Source organism: Centropristis striata, chromosome 9 (genome assembly GCF_030273125.1).
Source record: "Centropristis striata isolate RG_2023a ecotype Rhode Island chromosome 9, C.striata_1.0, whole genome shotgun sequence".
NCBI lineage: Eukaryota > Metazoa > Chordata > Actinopteri > Perciformes > Serranidae > Centropristis > Centropristis striata.
Window position 1 is genome coordinate 10,046,637 of NC_081525.1, and position 25,284 is coordinate 10,071,920.

The window sequence follows — 25,284 nt, forward strand, 5'->3', positions numbered from 1 at the left end:
CAGGGAGTCATCAAGGCCTGAAGGAACACTTTCTGTGGGCCATTAGGACTGTGTGTGTGTGAGTGTGTGTGTGTGCGCATCCTTAAACACTTTTCTAAGTGCCACAAATGTTGGAAAAATCAATTGTGTCTCCACATATTGTACATATTGAAGTATTGTCATGTTTCCAGCCTCTCCTGTCCTCTCCTCTCTGCTCTGTGTAAACAGATTTGTCACGTGATCGTTGGTCTCAGCAGAATCAATCAGTCTTCACAGTGTCTCTGAGGAGCAGAATTTAATGTTTTTAACAGGATCTGGTTAGTGCAGACGCTCTATTTTAAATGACACGTAGAATAAAGAGATTCTGACACAAACATCAACATTTTAACACAAGTTTTGGTCACTTTTTCCATTCAAGGACCCTTGGAAAGTCCACAATCTGAACATAATGCCTGTTTTTACAGTTTCTTTTTCTGATACACATTTTATTTTTGGTGATATTTAAAAGAAACATACTACTTTAGAGGGTTAAGGAACTCCATTAGGAGAAAGCTAATTTTTGGGTCAGTGGTTAGGGTTAAAAAAAGTCTCCAGGAAATAAATGTAAGACTATTTAATGTTTCCAAAAGTGCCATAAGTGTGTGTGTTGAGAGAGACAGTACCTTGCTCTAGCTGCAGGACACACCACCACCTCCTCTAGACATTTCTCCTCAATCTCAGGAATCAAAATGACCTGACAAACACACACTCTGTTACCATGTCAGCGTGAAGGCAGTTACACATTACTTCCAGCCTTTCTCCCCACACACACACAGTCTGTAACTAACCTTAGGGTAGCACTGGCAGAGGCTCCATACAGTCCCGATACACACCATCATGACGCCCAGAGTGCACATGGAGATGTAGACGTGTGGTTGCTCCTGAGTCATGATGAAGAGGCCGACCGCTGCCACACACAGCCCCGCCGCCACCAGCCCGTACCGGTACGGCTTCCCCTCAGCCATCCTGCAGCAGCTACTGGCTCATGGAGCTCTGATTTGTGTTAAAAATCAAGCACCTGTGGTGGTACGGTGTTCAGGGCCTGAGGCTGAGGGTGGAGGCAGCACTGCAGGTTCCACTCTGCTGGTTATTACAGCCTGCAGACAGCCGGCTCAGGTGTGTGTGTGCACCTGATGGGTCACCTTGCCACAAGCTGACTGCAACTCACCTTCTGAACAGTGAACATTTGCATGGTTTGGACATAATTATGCTTATGTTTTGAGTGTTATGAGTTTGTTTTCTCGCCGGCAGGACTGAAACATATATTTTCTTTAAAAGATCACCAAAAATACATTTATCGTAGAAATAGACTGTCGAAACAGGCAGTATTGTCAGCATTTGAACTTTCTGACGGTCCTTGAACAGATCATAGGTTAGTTTCCCTTAGAAAAATAACCAAACAAAGCTTAATATGTTGATATTTCTGCCAGAATCTCTTTATTCTACATGTGTCATTTAAAATAAAGTGTTTGCACTAACCAGATCCTGTTAATAACATTAAATTCTGTTCATCAGAGACACTGTGAAGACATGATTGATTCGCATAAGACCAACATGACAAATATTTACTGAAAATCTGTTTACACAGAGCAGAGAGGAGAGGACAGGAGAGGCTGTGTACACAGAGCAGAGAGGAGAGGACAGGAGAGGCTGTTTACACAGAGCAGAGAAGAGAGGACAGGAGAGGTTGGAGACATGACAATACTTCAAAATGTGCAGACTTTATTTTCCAACATTCATGACATTTGTGGGCAATTGGAAAAGTGTTTATATATAAATTATGTTTATTCCAGTTTTAATCAGAGAAATTCAACTTGTTTTTTCCTTTTTTTCTGATTTCTGTAATTCTAACTCTGTTATTCTGCACAAAGACATGTTTCAGTTGTTTCCACTTCTAGCCTGAATTATATATATATATATATATTGCAGTGAAATAAAAGAACACAGAGAGGAAAATGTAAAAAGAGCAACAACAAAAAAAACGCCCTGAAACAGCGTGTTGGGATTCAACATCCTGCCTTCACTGGTTGACCTCTGCATTGACAGGAGAAAAAGGGCAGACAGAAAGAGGAGCTGTGAGGAAAGATCCTGTTTGGAGAAGAGTGCTGTGAGAATAACTTCAGTTTGTGGTAAAAGTTAAACAGTCTGTACAGGATGAGGCTGCTGTTGCTCCATCACTGAGTCGTAGGCTGGAGAAGGCTGCATGCTGCAGGGGGTGAGGGAGGCGTTGGAGGAGCCGACTGAGTCCTCTGACGTCTCTCTGTGACGGAGAGTCATCACAACCATGCAGAGTCCAGCGAGCAGGCCCCCCAGGCACAGGACCAGCCCGACCCAGAACAGAGGTTGAGACCGCGGCGCCCAGCACAGGACCAGGACCCCCCAGACCGTCAGCAGCAGCATCCCGGAGCAGAGCTGCACGCCCTGGGGACATCTACAGAACCCCCCGCCTTCAGAGTCCACCTCATCCAGCTGCAGGAGAGAGAGGGGGGGGGGGGGGTAAGGGACCCCCCTGTTTTTTTTTTTTTTAAATAATGTGTACATTATGAAAAATTCAAACATACAGCTTCTCGACTCATTTGTCTTGATTTTAAGTCAATTTGACCCTGAACAGAAGAGGTGTCTCATCATCACTCCATAACAAGAAAAAAAAGGAAAGTACATTTTTTAAAAACTCAATGCCATATGAAAATCATTGTATTTTACATGTAGGTCTTTTCAATTTTCATATGAAAAAGTTTTAACGTGCATTTTTTAAATGAAAAACAAGTGAATTATCCTCATTGAACCTGATCTGTGAGAGGGGAAAACACCATCACAATAGTAATGGAGTTATTAATGAAATATAAACAATGTTTTAAGGGGATTTTTAAGTTTCTGATACTTTTGGATAATTAATGGTCAAATTGACCCACGAAAATTATTGCCGCTCCTGAGAATTTGTATTAAAAATTATTAATTTGTCTTACTATTCAACAGTAATATTAACAGTAAACATATTTTTGTTTGGCCTATTTATTCATTACATTCAGTGTCTTCTGTTTTTAACGTATATCAAAGTTTCCACAACCCCGACTTTGAAAAACTTGGGTTAGTCCACAGTTTTTATGAAGTCGGGGTCTTTGATGTGGACTATTTCTGTTGTGAAGAAAGACCCATTGAGCATAATGAATAACAAGAAAAAATACTGAAAAACATGTTGAATATTACTGTTGAATATTGTTTTGACAGAATGTTTATAATAGAAGAAAGACATACACAGAACAGTTATTAAGAAGCTGTATATTTTGCTGTATAAATGCTGTGAATCGTTACATTTTTACCTTGGTTTAAAGTTCAGGTCAAGGCTAGGAGCAGTGTTAGTCTCCAAGAAATGAATGCAAGTCAAAGTGATGGAGACAAACACATGATGGAGTAAGAAGCGAGCAGAAGAAGAAAGGAAGCTGACTGCAGGGGGAACAACACGGATACATGCAACACTTACAGGTACATCTAAAAAAATTTGAATATCGTGAAAAAGTTCAATATTTTTTGTCAATTATTTCAGAAAGTGTAACTTGTATATTATATAGATTCATTACACACAGAGTGAAATATTTCAAACCTGTTTTTCTTGTAATTTTGATGATTCTGGCTTACAGATAATGAAAACCCAAAACTCAGTGTTTTAGAAAATTAGAATATGTGAGTCCACAGTCAGTGGTGATTTGGGGCCATGTCCTCTGCTGGTGTTGGTCCTCTGTGTTTTCTGAAGTCCACAGTCAACATAGCAGCCATCTAGCAGGACATTTTAGAGCTCATCATGCTTCCACAAGCTCTTTGAAGATGATTTCATTTTCCAGCAGGACTTGGCACCTGCCCACACTGGCAAAGGTACCAAAAGCTGGTTCAGTGACCATGTTGTTACTGGGCTGGACTGGCCAGCAAACTGGGCTGACCTGAACCCCATAGGAGTCTATGGGCTGTTGTCAAGAGGAAGGTGAGAGACACCAGATGACCTGAAGGACGCTATAAAAGCAACATGGTGCTGTAGGCTGATCTCCTCCATGCCAACAAGTATTAATGCAGTAATTCATGCAAAAGGAGCCAAACCAAGTATTGAGTGTATAGAAATGAAGATACTTTTCAGAAGCTTGACATTTGAGTTGAATATCCTTTTTTTATTGATCTTATGAAATATTGTAATTTTCTGAGACACTGAGTTTTGTGTTTTCATTATCTCTAAGCCAGAATCATCAAAATAACAAGAAATACAGGTTTGAAATATTTCACTCTATGTGTAATGAATCTATATAATATACAAGTTTCACTTTCTGAAATGATTGACAAAAAATATTTAACTTTTTCACAATATTCTACTATTTTTTAGATGTACCTGTAAATCATAGAGCCTGTTAACATCGACCCTCTACCTGATCGGTAGTCAAGTTGAGGATCTGTTCAGCAGATTCATGGGCGGAAAGCGGAGCTGTCATTTTTCTCCTCTTCATCAGCTCTCACTCTGCTCATAATGCCTCTACAGCGTCCCAAAAATATCTCAGCTTCTCCTCTTCAGACACCTCTCCAGTCCTCTGCTGGAGCAGTTGTTACGGTTTCCAGTAAGGAGGATCAGAGGGAGGAGCAGGTCTGAACATTGTCGCCTTGTCTCTGTTTGGGTTAGTTGTTTAAACAAGGAGAGAAACAGTCTGCAGGCTGATGAAGGCTCTATAAATAGTAACAATCATTCTGTATGGATCAACAGTGTGAGGGTCTTGCTTTCATGGGGGCTCTGGTCTCTATCAGAGTAAAGACCTGAAATACTGGATCAGGCTCCTTTTAGACCTTTTAGACCATGAAATGTACCCAGTAAATTGAAGACAAGGTTCACCATCACTGGTTAATGAGTCTAATACTGTGTCCTTCATCGCGGATTTATTATTTAAAGTTGAGTACAGACACGTTAAAAACATGGTGCAGGATGTTCCCTTGAGTTCCTTTTCTCGTAGAAGTCGTAGAAGCATGCATATTCACAGGTAGAAAACACTGCAGCAGTGTGTGTGTGTGTGTGTGTGGTCATCAGTCCAGTGCAGCATCAGATTTTCCATTGTACAAATAATTCATTATTATTGATAATACGGACAGTTTGTGTCCATGTTCATGTGGAAAATGAACAGTCTAATGCTTTGAGAGAGAAAAAATTAAACTAAAGGATCTAAAGCAATCTTGTGTTTTTGCATATTTTACATAATTTACAATGAAATGGATTTTGTGCATTGAGTACATCACATTCGCTGAAAATACAGAAATCTACAAAACATCAAAGGTTTTTGAAACCAAATGACAGCATGGATATTTTTTATATTGTTCCAAAGGTCTTGGTGTATAGATATAATACTCTGGAGGGTTTTTGAACATTTTTATCCATTCTTGAATTTAAAAAATGGCCTAATTCTGCACCAGATGTGTGTAACAAATTGTATCAACCCAAGAATTGCTGCAACAAAGCCAAACATTATTTAATATTCACATTGTTCACCACTTCCATTTTGTATTCATTGTTGACCTGATATCTCCCCTTAAATCCACTGCCAATAACCCCCAATTCTATAAATGGGTGCAGAATGATAAGGGTTAATTTAAATATGGAATGAAAATCAATCTGTTGATACAAGACGTGCATAAGTTAAGCAACCGTTATCATGTCACAGTTATTTCTTAAATTATTTCTCTAAAAAATTGTCTTAAATTAAATGTATTTGGTGCAAGGACATCATTTAGTCAGTCACAACTGTTTAATTTTTTCCTGTATTTGTCTGTTCATGTCCTGGTGGGAGTTCTTAAATACCCAAGATTTAAAGATTTCAATTTCCATCTTTGACATTTCACATTTGAGATTCCCAACAGCACCTGAATGTCTCAGTTTTAATGGTTTTACTGTCATGAATTACCTCCAAAACAAGTTTAAGGTTTCTGCAAGTTGATTTGCACATTCCATTAAATGAATGGACATCATTGTAAGAGTTGCAGGACGGAGAAACCAAATGTGTTGAAATATTGAACTCCGTGAGTATGCACGGTTTGTTCTTCTTACTAAAATATGCAAAAACACTTTAAAATAGAGGGATTATGTGGTTACTGAAAGCTCAGTGAGCTGCAGAGGTTTGGTGAGCAGTGGTTGGATGAGTCAAAGAGTTTCCCAGAGTGAATTGTCATCATATCAACGAGAAAACAGTTGTTCAGGATTTCTGACATTCCCAGAGAATAGCTGCAGGATTTAATAGACGAGACATCGGAAAGAAAACTGTAGTGGCGACTTTCACCTGCAGCAGGTAACAGAAGCACACAGGAAATACAGGATTTCTGTTGAATTCAGCTAAAATCTGGATAATCCTCCTGAGTGGGTTCACCTGAAAACTGCAGGGGACAAAGTTTAGGACCAAAAACTTAATAAAAAGCTCCTCTTCCTCTGTGTTGAGCTTTTTTTTTTTCTCTTTTCTGCACCCAAAAGCACACAGAAAAACTGAAAACATACCAGCATGATCTCCACTGAATCGACCTTTTGTCGCAAAGATAATAATAAGAAAGATTTAAAAGCTGACATAAAGCTTAAGATTTGGTGACGTTGTAGAATAAAGTAATTTTGACATAAATTAAACAATTTTAAGTTGATTAAGTGATTAAGTTTTGGTTTCTTTTTCTAACAGAAACTTTCGTAACCTATGATCAAGTTCAAATTTCAAAGATAATTCCTGTTTTTACGGTTGTTTTCTTTGGTCAACTAAATTAATGTTCTTCCGTCTGAGAAGTTGTGATCCCTGTCTGAAGTTTTTGGTCTGTTAGCTTAGCATAAAAGCTAAAAGTCACTGAAACCTGCTAAAGAACAGTCCAGCACATAAAACCACAAGTTGTCGTTTATGCACTAATAGCTGAGGCTGAATCTGGTGTCATTTCACCTTGTAATTAAATATGTTTAAACCTGCTGTGTAATTACAGATAACGTGGGTAAAGCATGCTGGGACCGGCGGGTCGCCATCAGAGGGAAACATGCTTCAAGAGTTTCACTGTCAGAGGACGGCTGCAGAGGGAAAGAGTCTCAGGACGAGTTATTCTCCCGTCTGAGGCGTCAGTGTCGTCCAGCATCACACCTCGAAGCTCATCTCTCTCGACTGTCCGAACAGCGGCTCCGAGGCCAGGTGTGTGTCTGAGTACGCACGCCGGAGGTGCGTGGAGCTGCACGTGGTCTTGATGGCCACCTCGTAGGGCGGCGGCGGTTCCTGCCACGGAGGAGGGCGGGGTGACGGGCTGAACCCGGGGTCCATGGGAGGGTAGTCAAACTCCTCGCCACGAGCTCCGTTCCTGTGGCGCTCCATCGTCCTGCAAACAGTTAAAAAAACCCACTGAATACAGTTTACCTTTTATTAATGAATAATAACCAAATGCAATGAGCAGCTGGACTCTGCTGTGTCCATGCTGGGATCACCAGTCAGAACCAACAAGTTCCTCAAGTCACAGTTATCTTCTGGATGTGGGCCCCACCCCAACAAGAGGTTGGACTTTTTCACGATTGGTCAATTCAGAATGGTGTCCCAGTAGCCAACCCATACTGGCACCTTGTGGTTTATGGCTTTTCAAAACAATGGTGTCATGTATGTGTGTATGCTTCTTACTTCCGTGTAAGGCCTGTGTGTATGTTTCAACTGGGATAGCTGCCCCTTGAACTGATTTTTCAGGAAAGGTTCAGTAAGAGGGCACGATGTGGTTTCTTAACCCATAGCCAAATAAGGGAACTTAACTTTGAATGTTCATTGAGCACTCGTCTGCAAAGACACTGAAGTTTTCTAACAAACAATAGTTTTAACGCTTCAGTTACAGCTAAGCTAAGCTATACTAAATATCCCTATCCTTCAATGTCAGCGGTTGTGTTTCCTGGGTTTTACAGAGGTATCCTGGCTGTGCAGGATGATAAAAAGCTCATCATAAATATGAGCCATGTGACTGAAATCTTGAACCAATAGCAGGAGATAATCAGATGATCTGGTTCAAATAAAACCTGCAGTCTTTGGATTCAAACAGCATCTGATACTGAATCTTACAACTAGAATATCATTACCACTTTTATAGATATTAAACTACCATCAGTAGCCTGTTAGCTTAGCTTAGCATAAGTTTTGCTGATATGGGGAAAAAAACAGAGCCTGGTTCCACTGAAGCTAACGTTAGTTGAACAGTTTCCTTCTTCCACGTAAGATTTCTTCACTTTCTATAGTATTTACTGTTCTGAGTGTTTTTAATTTAATAATCTCCTCAGTGTCTCAGATTACTGTTAGCGACGTTAGCTAGTCACTCGGTGTAGCACCAATACCTGATTTTCACAGCTTAGCTAACATTAGCTCACTTTGGCTCAGCATCAGCTGGAAAGAAGTGAAAGCTTACGGAGGAGAAATAATAAACTGATGAAAAGCAAAGAGGGACAGAGCTAAACTCTTTAAGCTAACCACTCCTCATAAACCTGACCATACTTTTGTTTGTTTTAGTAGCCAGCTAGGCTAGCTGACTGGCTAACCTCAGTATTATAAGACACTGAGGTGACTATAAAAATTATCAAAAATGCTACAAACTTGTTATATCAAACAAACTGTAAATACTAATTAACTTAATGATAAAAAGCTGTAGGCTAATGTAATCACTGGAGGCTAGGCTAACATTAGCTGTACACTGGACAGGAAGTGAAGTGACGTGCAGTTCATAAAACGATATTTGTCACATTGCATGTGCTGGTGGTCCATTGCTAAATTTGTCTCATTTATTGCTGGGCTAGCTGGCTAGCTAGCTTTCATTATGCTTTGCTACAATCACAAGTAGGCCTACCTGTTCAGGTAAAAAGTACCAGCCAACCACAGCATAGCAGGGTGGGGAAACAAATCACAGAAAAGCAGTGGTTGCCTTTCACCTCTCTACTACATTCAGGGTAACTACATCTCTATAGATAAAGCATTTGACACTATGTATGTAAGTATGTGTGTATGTAACTTGTGCTGTAGTAGAATTTCTGGATTATTCAGAAAGCTGCAGTATTAAGAGCCTTAGTTTGCTAACATGTAGCTAACATTAGCCTGCCAACTGCCAACTTGTCCTTTCTGGTAGGTATATAGTGCTAAATTAATCATATGATATGTTTAAATCTAATAGTTTTAGAGAGAAATAGACATTTTGTTGGTTTTGTATTGCAGGACCAATAGTTTCCTTCGGTGGGTGTGGTCTTCTGTTTGACTCTGTTGGTTACATCACAGCATTAACTGTGAAATAACGTTTATACAGTTTATGGTTAAGTAACCTAACAAAGTCAAAGACTTATTGTAACCCAAACCATATAAACTTCTCCCAGTCAACCTGTTCTGTCGTTGACGTTTGAAGACGTGTGGCAGCAGGCCGGTCTTTATGCTAAGCTAAGCTAATCAGCTGCTGCCTCTGCCTTCATTTTTATCATAAAGGAGAGTGGTATGACTTTTCTCACATAACTTCCATTAAAAAAAAGCAAATAGGTGTCGCTTATTCCCTAAAATGTCAATCTTTAAGTATGTATTAGTATTATTATTAGTAGTATTTTAGTTACTGTGTATCTGGTCTGTGGGCAGTTTTTAATAGGACCAATACATTTCTTTGGATATTTCTCTAAGTTTTTGAAGGTCTAAATGTATATTTGAGCACAACTAATGAGAAAAAAAAGTCTTCCTCTGCTCTGGTATAATAATGAACAGCTCTGTCTCTGATAACTGAACCTCTGATGTCATCAAATATTGAGCTGCAACAGAGAGAATGAATTAGACAGCATAGCAAAGTGAACAGGAAATCCATGCAATACACTTGAATAAATAGCTGGAGTTGTATTTTCTAGCGTCAGGATGAAACTGGTAACACAGATTTATCTAATTTATCTAAATTATTGTTTTTCTTGCACCCACCTGGGCAGAAACACCGACTGGGACTCTGGGAAGCGGTTCCCTGGAGGTGAGAAGAGGGCATGGCTGCCAAAGTTGGGGTAGTCGTACGGGTAATGCGGACACTCCGGGTCAAATTCCCGGTGATTGTAGTTTGCGGCACTTTTGCTGTTCATGGCCCAGAATAGCCCCAGGATGAGCATGACCACCCCCAGCACCACGCAGCACAGCGAGAATGCCTGCATGCGGCTCTGGGACGACGACAGGAAGGCGGTGGAGCCCCCGGTCACGATCAGGAAGGCTCCGATGAAGATCGCTCCGTGGTGCAGAGAAGGCATCCTGTCTCTGAGGTTATTAATGCTGGATAGTGTCACTCACAAACAAACCATGGAGTGGACTCCCCATGCGCTCCCAGACATCCAAAATGATTAACTCCAGTCACAGAAGTCCTCTAAAGACAAAGAAATCTTACTTATTTGTTCCCATTATTCCCAACTCCCAAAGTCCTCACTGATCTGTGGCTCTTCAGCTCCTTCAGAAAAGTGTTGTAATGAATATTTTGTTGGGAGAATAAAGAAAAATAAAAAGGGTGAAGGCTCTGCATCCGGCTAAAGTGGACTAGCTGTGTTTATCATCAAGGCAGATGGACGAGAGGACGGCAGAGCCCATTAAGAAATCTTTACTGGCGCCCCACCCTCCCTCTGTCTAATGTGTCTGAAGGGTACCACTTTAGCCCTGTGTGTGTGTGTGTGTGTGTGTGTGTGTGTGTGTGTGTGTGTGTGTGTGTGTGTGACAGTGACTTCTCCAAACATAAATGGACATATTGATTGACATATATATCCTTTAACAAAATAACGTGCTTTGGGAGGCTCGTTGTGTTCGGTTACAAATTCAAATAGAGTCTGTTGACTGTTGAGTTGATCTTCAGGACGAAATGACGGACAGAAAACGATCATTAATACGTCTGTGAGTGATTTATAGATTAAAACGTCAACAGGCACTGGAAACAGCATCCCTGCAATGTTATTTAATATAGTTTGTTCCTGTTGTTGATCAAATGAGGGGCAATGAACAATCAAAGGACCATAATTACAATGTAGTGAGACGTTTTGTATACGTTTTACAAACTGCACGTCACTTCACTTCCTGTCCAGTTTACAGTTACGTTCTGCAGTGATCACATTACAGCTTTTTATACTTAAGTGAGTTACTTAACTTCAGCCACAAGCTCATGGCTAAAAGAAGACTATAGTAACTGAGCTTTTGAGCAGAATTAATGTTTGCATGATTTGGACAGGGGCTACACGGTGGTGTAGTGGTTAGCACTCTCGCCTCACAGCAAGAGGGTCGCTCTTCTGTGTGGAGTTTGCATGTTCTCCCCATGTCAGCGTGAGTTCTCACTGGGTACTCCGGCAGTCCAAAAACATGCACTTAGGTTTAATTGGTGACTCTAAATTGCCCGTAGGAGTGAATGAGAGTGTGATTGTCTGTCTCTATGTGCTAGCCCTGCGATTGTCTGGCGACCTGTCCAGGGTGTTCCCCGCCTCTCGCCCAATGACAGCTGGGCGAGACATCATGCTCATTTTCAGTCAAACTTGTACTGACACATCCCGCCGGCAGGATTTAAACATATGTGTTCTTTAAAAGATCGCCAAAAATACATTGTTTATCTTGGAAAGAAACTTTTCAAATCAACCTTCATCATCAGAGTTTGAACTTTATGGTGGTCCTTGAACAGATCAAAGGTTATAAAAGTTTCCGTTAGAAAAAGTGACCAAAACTTCTGTTAAAATGTTGATATTTGTGTCAGCGTCACTTTATTCTACATGTGTTTATAATATAGCGTTTGCACTTACCAGATGCTGTTGAAAACATTAAATTCTGCTCCTCAGAGACACTGTGAAGACATGATTGATTCTGCTGAGACAAATGGTCACGTGAAAAATATTCACTGAAAATCTGTTTACACAGAGCAGAGAGGAGAGGACAGAAGAGGCTGTTTACACAGAGCAGAGAGGAGAGGACAGGACAGGACAGGAGAGGCCGTTTACACAGAGCAGAGAGGAGAGGCCAGGAGAGGAGAGGCTGTTTACACAGAGCAGAGAGGAGGGGACAGGAGAGGCTGGAAACATGACCATACTTCAATATGTTGTGTTATTTTATTGGTACTTCAATTATTTGTGGGCACCTGGAAAAGTGTTTATCTATAAATTCCATTTTATTCCAATTTAAAAAAAATAATTTATCAGAGAAAAAAAATAAAAAAAATGTTTTTCTTTTTTCTGATTTCTGTCATTCTAACTATGTTATTCTGCACAAAGATATGTTTGTTCTGAATGTGCTTATTCCACAGAGCTGCAGTGAGTCAAGTTAAGGGTAAACTTGTGTCTCTATCTAATCTCAGAGTTTCTGGCTGATATGTATGTTACATATGGTCTCAGTGTTGTAACAGATCCGCAGACGGGCTGCATGGTGTGACAGCCTGCCTGTTCAATGATTGGTTACGGCTCAGAAAGGCCAGCGACCTGTTTGACCAATGAGCGTGGAGCGTTGGCGCCTGGTCCCGCCTCTTTGGTCATTTTAGCCAATCAGCGTGGAGAAAAGGGGGCGGGGCTGACCGACCACCTCCAGCCCTCACCTATCGCAGTGAAGGGGTGATGAGGAGTGTTTCTGGCTGCTCAGTTACCCTCAGGACCGTTTAGTGACATTAAAACTGTGTCAGACACTTTTTAGTTTGCAGAGTTCACATCTGGATCACACCTTGACCCGGTCTGTGCAGGAGCCATGGACCCGCTGCTGTATCTCGCCGTCCTGCTCGTCCTGTTCCTGCTGTGGATCAGAGTCAAAGGTCTGGATTACGTGATCGTGCACCAGCGGTGGATCTTCGTGGTTTTGTTCCTGCTGCCGCTCTCCGTCATATTCGACCTGTATTACTATGTTCGCGCGTGGCTCATCTTCAAGATGTGCTCCGCGCCAAAACTGCACGACCAGCGCGTGCGAGACATCCAGAGACAGGTGAGCCTCATCACCAGGTGTGACAGACGGACAGGTGTGTGTGTGTGTGTGTGTGTGTGTGTGTGTGTGTTCTCATTTGGTGTGCTACAGGTACATCTCAAAAAATTAGAATATCATGAAAAAGTAAAAAAACATTGTCAGTTATTTTAGAAAATGACAATGATGAATCTGGCTTACCGATAATGAAAACACAAAACTCAGTGTCTCAGAAAATTTGAATATGACATAAAATCAATAAAAAGAGGATATTTGAAACACAAATGTCATGCTTCTGAAAAGTATCTTCATTTCTATACACTCAATAATCGGTTGGTCTCCTTTTGCATGAATTACTGCATTCATTACATTTACACTTTCTGAAATGATTGACAAAAAATGTTGAACTTTTTCATGATATTCTATTTTTTGAGATGTACCTGTATAATAAGGTTTTATAATCAGTGAAAAGAGAAACAAACACCATAGAGCCATACAATAACTTTTTCTAAATTTAGTTAACCCTCTCAACCCCAACAAGTAGGTTCAGAGCGTTTTTTGTCCTTTTTACATTTTATAAAATCTCTGTAAATCTATAAGTCCTGCAGCTCTATGGAATCAGCACAATTATGGCTAGAAGTGAGAACAACTCAAACACGACTTTGTGCAGAATAACACAGTCAGAAGTATTGTCATGTTTCCAGTCTCTCCTGTCCTCTCCTCTCTGGTCTGTGTAAACAGCCTCTCCTGTCCTCTCCTCTCTGCTCTGTGTAAACAGATTTTCAGTGAATATTTGTCACATGACTGTTGGTCTCAGCAGAATCAATCATGTCTTCACAGTGTCTCTGAGGAGCAGAATTTAATGTTTTTAACAGGACCTGGTTAGTGAAAACGCTTTATTTTAAATGACACATGTCGCATAAAGAGATTCTGACATAAATATCAACATTTTCATGAAAGACAAGTTTTGGTTTCTTTTGCTAATGGAAACTTTCGTAAACTATGATCTGTTCAAGGACCGTCAGAAAGTTGGAATTCTGAAGATAATGCTTGTTTTTAAAAGTTTCTAAGATAAACGGTGTATTTTTGGCGATCTTTTAAAGAAAGCATATGTTACAATCCTGCCAGCGGGATGGTAGAATAAAGTGATTCTGTCCAAACAAATAGAACAAAAACTGTGCGCTGTGAGAGAGAGAGAGGACACCTAATCCTTTGATTCCTGAAAGGCTCTGGTGAGGTGAAAGGTGAATCAAACTTGAGCTTTAATCGATCAGGTGGACTCTGACTGTGGAGCTCTGAGTTCACAGAATATACTAAGAGGATTTCAAATGCTGTTTTCTACAGCCATAAAGCCTGAAAGGCTGCTGTTCTGTCTCTGTGTTTATAATATTGTGACTGTGTGTTTCAGGTGCGGGAGTGGAGAAAGGACGGCAGTAAGACCTACATGTGTACGGGTCGACCCGGCTGGCTCACTGTGTCGCTCCGAGTGGGAAAATATAAGAAAACACACAAGAACATCATGATCAACATGATGGACATCCTGCAGGTGGACACGGAGAGACAGGTAGGAGCACTCTGAACTGCATCATTTATATCCCTGGTGTTGTCTTAACTTTCTGTATACACCACTTGTCCTAAGGGTAAGAAATGACTTCACTAAACCCCTTGAATTAAGCAGCTTGATTGCATTTTAAACCCCGTCATTCATCACAAACCTTGTGAATATCTAGGTTTTCCTCTTCACAGTGCAGAAATCCACTCATTTTATTACAAAATTGTCATAATTATTTTCTTTACTGAAGTATGGGTTTATTTTAGCACCCCTAAGACAAGATTTGTACCCCATTGGTGTACAGCTTTCATGGAAATATGAATAAAGGCAATGTTTAACTTTTTCTCATGTTGGGGTCATTGAAGTTCAAGTTGAAAAAAGAACATTTAAGGGAGGTTTTTCTGCTGTTTAACACAGTGGCAGGTCATGTTTTGACCCCTAAGACAACACAAGGATGCAAAATCAACATCTGCATGTTAGAGCTGCGTAACGGCTAGAATCTCCTCATTCGATACATGTCATGATACAGGCTTTACGACTATTATGATTATTATTATGATTATTGCATGTATTGTGATACAGTACGCGAGGTGATTTATTGCAATTTGCAAAAACAGTTTATAAGATAAGACTTTTTTAATTTATCCTGCAGTGGGAAATTCAGTCGTAACAGCATCACTTTTTCTGTCAAAAAGGTCAAATTTAGATGATAATGCCTGTTTTTACAGTTTCTTTCTATAATAAACACTGTATTTTTGGTGATGTTTTAAAGAAAACATGAGTTTCATTCAGTGAGGTTCAGAGGGTTAAATAATATAAAATCCTGTAACTGTTCACCTGTGCTCACACTTTCTGTTGTTAAGTTAACAGCGATCACTTATTAAGCAATTATTAATCAATGATTGCACAAGTGTTTTATATCTGCTTACTTATTGACCTGTCGGTGGATGTTTTTCTCTGTATGCACGCAGCAGCAAACATGTAGTCTGAACAGGTTATTCACCACCAAACCAAAAAAAAGGTTGTTTTCCAGAAATTCACTGTATTATAATAATCTCATTTTATGATAATATTTCTTTATTTCTGTCTTTAATTCAAAGACAAGTTAAAAACGGACAAAAACAACAGATAAAAGTAATGAGATTAAATGACTGAATAAAGTTCAGGTAAAATCAGAAAAGGCTCTCCAATAAAATATGTTTTAAGAAGAGACTTAAAAGAGATTTTACAGGGTTTTCTTCTTTGTTTGTTTTTTAAAAATCAAATAGTTTATAAGATCAGACTTTATTCACATCACAGCAGCTTCAGATACAGACAGGGAGTTACAAAGAAGGTTCAAGCTAATCTGCATATGAAAAAATACATTATATATTATATATGCATGCATAAAAACATATATACACACATAGGGTTTCTCCTGAGAGTATTTGTATTGCACATCAGTGAAAATAGATGTTGTATGTGCAATAACTAGAAAATATATAAAAATGGATATGCATATATACACAATGGACATACACAGTATAGTATAAAAGGGTATAAAAACAGATATATAATATAGAAAGTGTACAGAAGATATTCATGTAAGATAAGCAGAAGATCTGTGTACAGCAAATGTGTAGAAAGTGTGCTATTTAGTATGATGATCAGTATACTGAGTATATCCTACATTATATATATATATAATGTGTATATGTAATGTATGTATATTTATGTACATATATAACTTTTTACAAAACAGCAGACAAATTGCACAAAAAGTTCTGCTCTGGTGTCGGGTGTTATCCAACTGCTCCGATTGCATAAAAAATAAACTTTTGCATTATGTGCTTTGCTTTGCTTACATTATCACAATATATTGAAATTTGTTGTTACAATTGTACTACATTGTTTCAGTTTTAACAGAATATTGTTTAAATATATTGTTATGACCGAAATTGTAACAAAATATTTTATTGAAACAATGTACTTTTATTCCTCCCCACCAAGGGGAAATAACAGCATTTTGAAATAATTTTTTATATATTGTAAGGATGAAATTGTTACAATTTATTAGATTCACTGTTAATCAGAGGTGGAATGGAAGTACTGTACTTAAATACAATTTTGAGGTACTTTTATTTTACTTGAGTATTTCCATTTGATATAACTTTATACTTTTTACTCCACTACATTTAGTTGACAGTTTAGTTACTTTTCAGGTCGAGATTTAATATGAAAACATGATACATTTAAAGTGATAAGACTTTTTTTCAAAGTTAAACCACATAAAAACATATTAAGTAGTTGAAATGAGCCCTTATTTGAGAAAATTAAAACGCTGGTTACATAAATGCATCGATACAAATAATCTAATAATATATTTAGAATATATAAAACAATGTTAGTGGGTCCATTCTGCATAATGAGTACTTTTACTTTTGATACTTTAAGTACATTTTGATGCTGATACTTTTGTACTTTTACTTCAGTAAGTTTTGAATGCAGAACTTTTACTTGTAGTGGAGTAATTTCACAGTGTAGTATTAGTACTTTTACTGAAGTAATGGATCTGAATATTTCTTCCACCACTGCTATTTATATTAACTGTTTATATTTGGTGTATTCAGCCCAAGGTTGTAATAGTTTTGGATTTTTTTATTAGTCTTAGTTTTAATTTCGTTGTGAATTTTTGTTTTCAAATTCAGTTAGTTTTAATTCGTTTTTAGAGTGAGAGTGCTAGTTTTAGTTAAGTTTTTATTTTTTGAAATTTTTTAGTTTTAGTTTAGTTTTTATTAGTTTTAGTGTTAGTTTAAGTTTTTTGTAATGGGCTATGTGTTGGGAGCGAGATTCAAAGAGCTCGTTATAAATTTTGCCTTTATTTCCTTTGGTTTATCCATCTTAGCCCCAATAATATTATTGACTGTTACAGTTCCGGATGTTTTGAATTTTGGTTGGAGTGTAGAAATCCCAGTCTCAGTAAACATATTTACCATGTGTTCCTGCATGTTCACTAACAGAATCCTCTTTCTAATGGAAACACTGGATTAGGGTTGTCACAATACTAAAATTTTCAACTCAATACCGATACTCGAAAAGATTCGATACTCGATACCATTTTCGATGCCACAAGGATAAAAACAAATACCCCAAAATTTAGCAGACATATTTTTATTAACAAGAAAAATGCAACATGTAAAAATTAACAAAACCACAGGTTAAATATTAATAATAAAAAACAGTTGTGCAAAAAGAAACTGCAACTATGAAATCAAGCTTCAGATAGATTAGATTTGACTTTATTAATCCCATAGCGGGGAAATTTCTTTGTTACAGCCGCCCACAAAATTTTCACATAAAATTATTTCCCTTTAAGATAAAGGTAAAAAATAAACAATCTAAGAAAAAGACATTTAACAATATACAATATACTATATGCAGCTTAGTGCAAATTAAGTGAAGAATGTGCAGAGTGCAAATTATATGAAAAAATTTGCAGAAAAGAAAGAAAGAAAACTCCAACACGTTCAGGTTATGCTGGTGTTGTACAGTCTTACAGATACTCGATACTTTTGAAAATGAGTGTTGTATCCGGATACAAAGTTTTAGTATCGGTACTTTTTTGAGTATCTATACTTTTCAACAACCCTACACTGGATGTATGAAAAAAGTTGACAAAGACGAAAACAAAAGACGATTTTAACGATAATTTTAGTTAGTTTTGTAACCACAGTTAGTTATCTTTTTTTTTTAAATCTTGTTTTTATTTTCATTTCAGTAAAAGAAAATGTTTTTTCAATTCTATTTGTCGTCATTTTGTTAGTTTTCGTTAACTATAATCATCTTGATTCAGCCTGTGTGCTGTGTGTCTGTCAGGTGGTGAGAGTGGAGCCGCTGGCCAACATGGGTCAGCTGACCGCTCTGCTCACGTCTCTGGGCTGGACGCTGCCGGTGCTGCCCGAGCTCGATGACCTCACTGTGGGTGCGTTTCTGTGTTTCTGTGTTATTTTCTGAGCGGAGCATCATCTGGGTCTCTGGTTTTAGAAACAGAGAGTGAGTCGCTGCTTCCTGTTGGCAGCAGCAGCAGCAGCAGCGTCTCTAATCCAGTTAACGGACTGATGTTGTAGCTGCGAGGATGAAACTGGGAGGAAATGGCTGCAGTGGTGGAAGCTCCCCTGGATCAGGTTTCATAATGGATTTCCTGATGCCATAAACTGCACATCAACAATCTAATGTTTTCCCATCCGGCCGTGGTGCATTCATTTATCCTGCACACACACACACACACACACACACACACACACACACACACACGCTGACTCCCAGCAGGCAGCTCTGTTGGGTCTCACCTGGGCAGATATTGAATCACTGAGCAGATCTTTTTATTGTCTCGTCTCTCAGGTGGCCTGGTGATGGGGACGGGCATCGAGTCATCCTCTCACATCTACGGCCTGTTTCAGCACATCTGTGTGGCGTTCGAGCTCGTTCTTGCTGATGGCAGCTTGGTGCGCTGCACTGAGGTGAGTCTGAGTGTGAAGGTAACATGAGGCCCTTTCATTATGGAAGAATTATCCTATCTTTATTCAAGAGCGTAGATTTTCAGTTTGAGAGCATAATTTGTCTTTCTCATGCTCAGATTTGTTCTCCTCTTGCTCACATTTTGCGCTCGCACTCAGATTTCTGCTGCTTTCTTTCAAAATGTGTGCGTGCACTTAAAAACCACATGCTTGTGCTCACATTTCTTCTTCTTGGACACAAACATTTCGCTCGCACTCAAATATGTCCTGTGAGCGCTCAAATCTAAAGTCTACGCGCTCAGATCTCAACTCTGCGCTCTCAAAACTTTTGTGCTCGGACTCAGAACACGCACGTCCTCTCAGGTTGAGGTGTCTGCTCAGACTGAACGTGGTCCCGCCCTGCGCTTAAAATAGTGTGTTTCACCAGCCAGTAGGGAGACAGCTAGATTGTGACCCCGTCTTAGGTGCATTCCCTCGCCCTTTTGAGCGCTCCGGAGGGGCGGGTATATGGTCTGTTTGTAAAACTGCTTCTCTCTTAAAATACACCAATTTACCATATTAGCCAGCTATTTGAATCGTCACCTATTTATTTCCCACTTCGTCCCTATGTCCCGTATAGTGGTCACGCTACCACAGTCCCACCATGTTCCTCCTCTGTGACCTCTGGAGGTGTAGAATTGGAGGATCATTTGATCCCGACATCCCACTTCTGGTGCGTTCATAGTGGAGGAGAGACGTGACAGAGCTGTAAATGTCCCGGCATGAAGCGTCTCAATGAACGGGCCCATGGTTACATCCTCACCATCACCAGAAGCTGTCACATGCTACTTTTTTATTGTTTTTATCTATGATTTTTCGTTCATTGTGGCAGCAGAATGTCATTTTCCACTTTACTTAAGAGAAAATGACGATCATATTTAAAACCTTATGGACTTTAGACCTTATAGATTTGATATATTGCAGCGAAACACAATGACACAAAGAGGGAAAGCAGAAGGAGCTGTCTCTTGGTGGAGCAGATGAATGGTTGATGCTGAGGTTTGCTAATGGTTTAACTGTTAAAGCCAACATGTACGTTAGACACCCAAAGGGCTGGAACCACAAATAGACCATGGACCTCTACAGTTCAGTCTTAATCATAGACGGTTTCTCTGACACACAGGAGGAGAACCCGGACCTGTTCCACGCCGTGCCCTGGTCCTGTGGGACTCTGGGGTTCCTGGTTGCAGCTGAGATTAAAATCGTCCCGGCTAAACCCTGGGTGAGGCTGCGCTACGAGCCGGTCAGAGGGCTGGAGAACATCTGCAAACGCTTCACCGAAGCCTCCGAAAACAAGCAGAACACGTTTGTGGAGGGTCTGCAGTACAGCAGGGACGCCGCCGTCATCATGACGGGAACCATGACCGACCACGCTGAGCCCCATAAGGTAGAGTGTGTAAAGAGTGTGTACGTGTTTGACTTGTTTTCACATGTTTTATCATAATTAACCTCCTGTTTCCTCTCAGATTAACAGGATCGGCCTGCACTTTAAGCCCTGGTTCTTTAAACACGTGGAGGGATATTTGAGAGGAGACGCTGCTGGAGAGGAATACATCCCTCTGAGACAATACTACCACAGACACACACGCAGCATCTTCTGGGAGCTGCAGGTACACACACACACACACACACACACACACACACACACACACACGAAGAGGCTGTTTCCCCATCAAGTTGTTTCAGGGCATTTTTTGCTCTTTTTACCATTTAATCACTGTTCTTGTATTTCACTACAATATATAAAATCTCTATAAATCTATAAGTCCTGCAGCTCTATGGAATCAGCACAATCATGGCTAGAAGTGGAAACAACTCAAACATGTATTTGTGCCGATTAACAGAATTAATCAGAAAAAAATTATCCTATAAATTATTTTTTAAAAATTGGAATAAAATGGAATTTATATATAAACACATTTCCAGGTGCCCACAAGTCTCACAGAAACAGTTTTCTCCAAATATTGAAGTATTGTCATGTTTCCAGCCTCTCCTGTCCTCTCCTCTCTGCTCTGTGTAAACAGCCTCTCCTGTCCTCTCCTCTCTGTGTCTCTGAAGAGCAGGATTTTATGTTTTTAACAGGTTCTGGTTAGTGTAAACACTTTATTTTAAATGATACATGTAGAATAAAGAGATTCTGACGCAAATATTGACATTTTAAGACAAGTTTTGGCTCTTTCATAACTGATGCTCTATTTGAGGACTGTCATAAAGTTCAAATTCTGACGATAATGCCTGTTTTTACAGTTTATTTCTAAAATAAACGGTGCATTTTTGCAATATATATATTCAATTTTGTCGATCTTTCAAAGAAAACACACATTTCATACGTTGGTGTTCAGAGGGTTAAAGTACTGCACATAACTACCAGATATTAGCTCGTCATCATCTCATAAACTCCTTGCTCACTTCTCTTTATTACACTCTAATGCTCTTTCGCTGTCACACACACACACACACACACACACACACACACACACACACACACACACACACACACACACACACACCATTAGCCATTAGTGAGCAGGGCTTGGCATCCTCTGTTTTCAGGAACAGTAAATGGTGTGATGAATTATGCAGAGCTCTGGTCTGACGGAGCTCCAGGAGCTGCTCGGGGCTTTGGGGCGCTCTCTGGTTTTAGAAAGGATTTTGTGTTTATGAGAAGCACAGAGGGAAGTCAGAGAGCGGACAGGACGGACGGAGGCTCCGATTAAATCAACAGTTTGTGATGGACATTATTGATGTTCTGGACGTGGAGACGAGAGAGTTTGGTGCTGGTTGTTAGTGTGTCGCTGCCCTCTGCTGGAGGATCAGAGAGTCTCATCTACAGACACTAGAACTCAACATGATGTCATAGTTATTCATTCATTCATTCATTATCCTTTACCACATATCCACACTCGGGGCGTGGAGGGCTGGAGCCGATATGATAAAAAGAAAAATAAAGCAATTTGTTCATGATTGTTGATATGGTAATATGAGTTATTAACCCTCTGAACCCCAACCATCCCAATGTCAATGTTTGAACATTTGAAATGTTTTCTTTAAAACATCACCAAAATACACCGTTTATTGTAGGAAGAAACTGTAAAAACAGTCATTATCATCAGAGTTTGAACTTTCTGACAGTCCTTAAACAGATCATTGGTTACAAAGGGTTCAGAAAAAGTGACCAAAACTTGTGTTAAGATGTTGATATTTGTGTCAGAATCTCTTTATTCTACATGTATTATTTGAAATAAAGCGTTTGCAGTAACCAGATGCTGTTAAAACATTAAATTCTGCTCCTCAGAGACACTGTGAAGACATGATTGATTCTGCTGAGACCAACGGTCACGTGAGAAATATTCACTGAAAATCTGTTTACACAGAGCAGAGAGGAGAGGACAGTAGAGGCTGTTTACACAGAGCAGAGAGGACAGGAGAGACTGGAAACATGACAATAATTCAACATGCATGTGGAGAAAACTGTTTTTTTTTTCAGTATCTGTGACACTTGTGGGCACTTGGAAAAGTGGTTATATATAAATTCCATGTTATTGTAATTTAAAAAAAAAAATTATCAGAGAAATTCAACTTACGTTTTTTTTTCTGATATCTGTCATTCTAACTGTGTTATTCCGCACAAAGACATGTTTGAGTTGTTGTGCTGATTCCATAGAGCTGCAGGATCTGCATCTGCAAATAATGATTATTGTCTGATTAACTCTAGACACAAACGCGACATGTTGAGTGTACGTCGGTTGTCCGATCAACAGCCCCGAAATCAAAGATTTATTTAATTTTTAGATATATAAAAGATAAAAAGACAGCAGCTCCTCATATTGTTCCGTTCACTGATGCATTATGTCATCGTCCTTTAACTTGTTTTATTGTTTCTCCAGGACATTATTCCCTTTGGAAACAACCCGGTGTTCCGCTGGCTGTTCGGGTGGATGGTTCCTCCCAAGATCTCCCTGCTGAAGCTCACGCAGGGCGAGACCATCAGACGGCTCTACGAGCAGCACCACGTGGTCCAGGACATGCTGGTCCCCATGAAGGACCTGCAGGCCGCCATCACTCGATTCCACGAGGACATCGAGGTCGGACTCAGTGACTGAAGTTGCTACACACCTGCTGGCTATATGACATACTGCTGTTTAAACTCCTGTCTGCTCTGTGTTGCTCCAGGTCTACCCTCTGTGGCTGTGTCCCTTCCTGCTGCCTGCAGGCAGAGGGATGGTCCACCCCAAAGGTCAGGAAGAGGAGCTGTACGTGGACATCGGAGCGTACGGAGAGCCCAGAGTCAAACACTTTGAAGCCAAAGCATCGACGCGTCAGCTGGAGAAGTTTGTCCGAGACGTGCACGGGTACGTCTCAGATAAATACAAATACAGGCAGAATATTTAGCATTCACAACAAAGCTGATATCTTTGTAATTGGATCAAAAATGTCACAACCCTCTGAACCCCACAACGCAACACAGAGTTAAAAAGGCATGTTTTTCTTTTTAAAAAATCTGCAAAAATACACAGTTTATCTTAGAAAGAAACTGTAAAAACGGGCATTGACATCAGGATTTCAGCTTTCCAACAGTTGCTGAATGGATCATAGGTTAAGAAAGTTTCTGTAAGAAAAAATAATTAAAACTTGTGTTAAAATGTTGATATTTGTGTCAGCATGCCTTTATTCTACATGTGTCATTTAAATAAAGTGTTTGCACTAACCAGGTCCTGTTTAAAACATTAGTGTCTTCACAGTGTCTCCTCAGAGACACTGTGAAGACATGATTGATTCTGCTGAGACCAACGGTCACGTGACAAATATTCATTGAAAATCTGTTTACACAGAGCAGAGAGGAGAGGACAGGAGAGACTGGAAACATGACAGTACTTCAATATGTACAATATGTGGAGAAAACAGTTTTTATATACATTTATGACACTTGTGAGCCCTTGGGAAAGTGTTTATATATAAATTCCATTTTATTCCAATTTTTTAAAACAATTTATCAGAGAAATTCAACTTTTTTTCTGATTTATGTCATTCTAACATTGTTCCCACTTCTAGCCATGATTGTGCTGATTCCATAGAGCTGCAGGACTTACAGATTTATAGAGATTTTATATGTTGCAGTGAAATACAAGGACACAGAGAGGAAAATGTACAAAGAGCCAAAAACACCCTGAAACGGCTCGTTGGGGTTTAGAGAGTTAATAAAGCAGAAATATCAAATATGAAAGCACTGCATCATGAATAAATATAATGATATTAATGCTGCATCTTGCATTTATTTATGTGTTTTTGTGCCTCCTGCAGGTTCCAGATGTTGTATGCAGACGTATACATGGACCGAGAGGAGTTCTGGGAGATGTTTGACGGACAGTTGTATCACCGGCTGAGAGAAGAGCTCGGCTGTAAGGACGCCTTCCCCGAGGTCTACGACAAGATCTGTAAATCTGCCCGACACTGACCCCCCGGGGCCTCGGCCCGCTGCTGGGGGTCGGGATGTTCCAACAACCACAAAAAACTGTTTCACATATATATACAGCTCAGAATTATTTGGAAGTCAGCTTTGCACACACTCCTTCAAAATGTAGTGTGTGTTATTTTGTGTCTTACTGTGAAGCAGAATCAGGTCCTGCAGTGCTTTTGAGTCATGAATGTATAATGTGGTGCTTTTTGAGAGCAAATGTTTTAAATTTTCCTTTTTTTTATGTGTATGTTCCAGCCTGTTTAACCACCTTATCTTGTGTTTATTTTGAAAATCTCTGCACAACCTTTATTAACAGGGCAGCCTTACCTACCAGTGCCATACACCTTGAAAACATTAACTTATTGGTGTCATACACATGTTTTAAAATAAATATATTTTGTTATAAATATATCAAAAAAGGAGCCAAACAAACTGTCTTGTAACGTAAAGGCTGCTACCTATTTTGATATAAAACAAACATCTGATCACCAGCATTGTGTAAGCCAATAATAATGATCATTTTTCTGCAGTTAATATCATTCTGATGCTTTTTAAAATTATTTTCTGAAGCTGTTGGGGGAATACCACACTGCACTACAGGATAAAGGGGATTTATCTGAATAACAGCACAGTGCACAGCTAATCTGTTTTGTTTTTTCTGTATCCTTTAAATTGGTGTTTACAAATAAATTCGTCAAGAAATGTGCTGTTTACTGAGTCTCTGGATTCAAACTACACATCCTTGATTACACAAAGGCTGATCACTTCATGAAGTCTGGACCACTCTACTTTCCCTTTAACCCTTTTTTAATATCC

At 39.5% G+C, this 25,284-nt stretch overlaps 2 protein-coding genes across 2 annotated transcripts; one reads left to right on the forward strand and one right to left on the reverse strand.

Annotated features, from left to right (window-relative positions):
* Window positions 1–6,895: 6,895 nt before the first annotated feature.
* On the reverse strand, window positions 6,896–10,352 carry si:dkeyp-51f12.2 (uncharacterized protein LOC100151460 homolog). Its single transcript, XM_059341964.1, has 2 exons — window positions 9,957–10,352; window positions 6,896–7,368 (listed from the first exon to the last, which is right to left on the reverse strand). Exons 1-2 carry the CDS (start codon window positions 10,268–10,270, stop codon window positions 7,134–7,136), a joined length of 549 nt encoding a protein of 182 aa, XP_059197947.1. The 5' UTR covers window positions 10,271–10,352; the 3' UTR covers window positions 6,896–7,133.
* Window positions 10,353–12,599: 2,247 nt separating this feature from the next.
* dhcr24 (24-dehydrocholesterol reductase) lies at window positions 12,600–25,170 on the forward strand. The gene is made up of 9 exons (XM_059340930.1): window positions 12,600–12,947; window positions 14,332–14,487; window positions 18,331–18,436; window positions 18,856–18,974; window positions 20,134–20,397; window positions 20,477–20,620; window positions 22,898–23,095; window positions 23,184–23,362; window positions 24,312–25,170. The coding sequence occupies exons 1-9, from the start codon at window positions 12,717–12,719 to the stop codon at window positions 24,463–24,465; spliced, it is 1,551 nt and encodes a 516-aa protein (XP_059196913.1). The 5' UTR covers window positions 12,600–12,716; the 3' UTR covers window positions 24,466–25,170.
* Window positions 25,171–25,284: the final 114 nt, after the last annotated feature.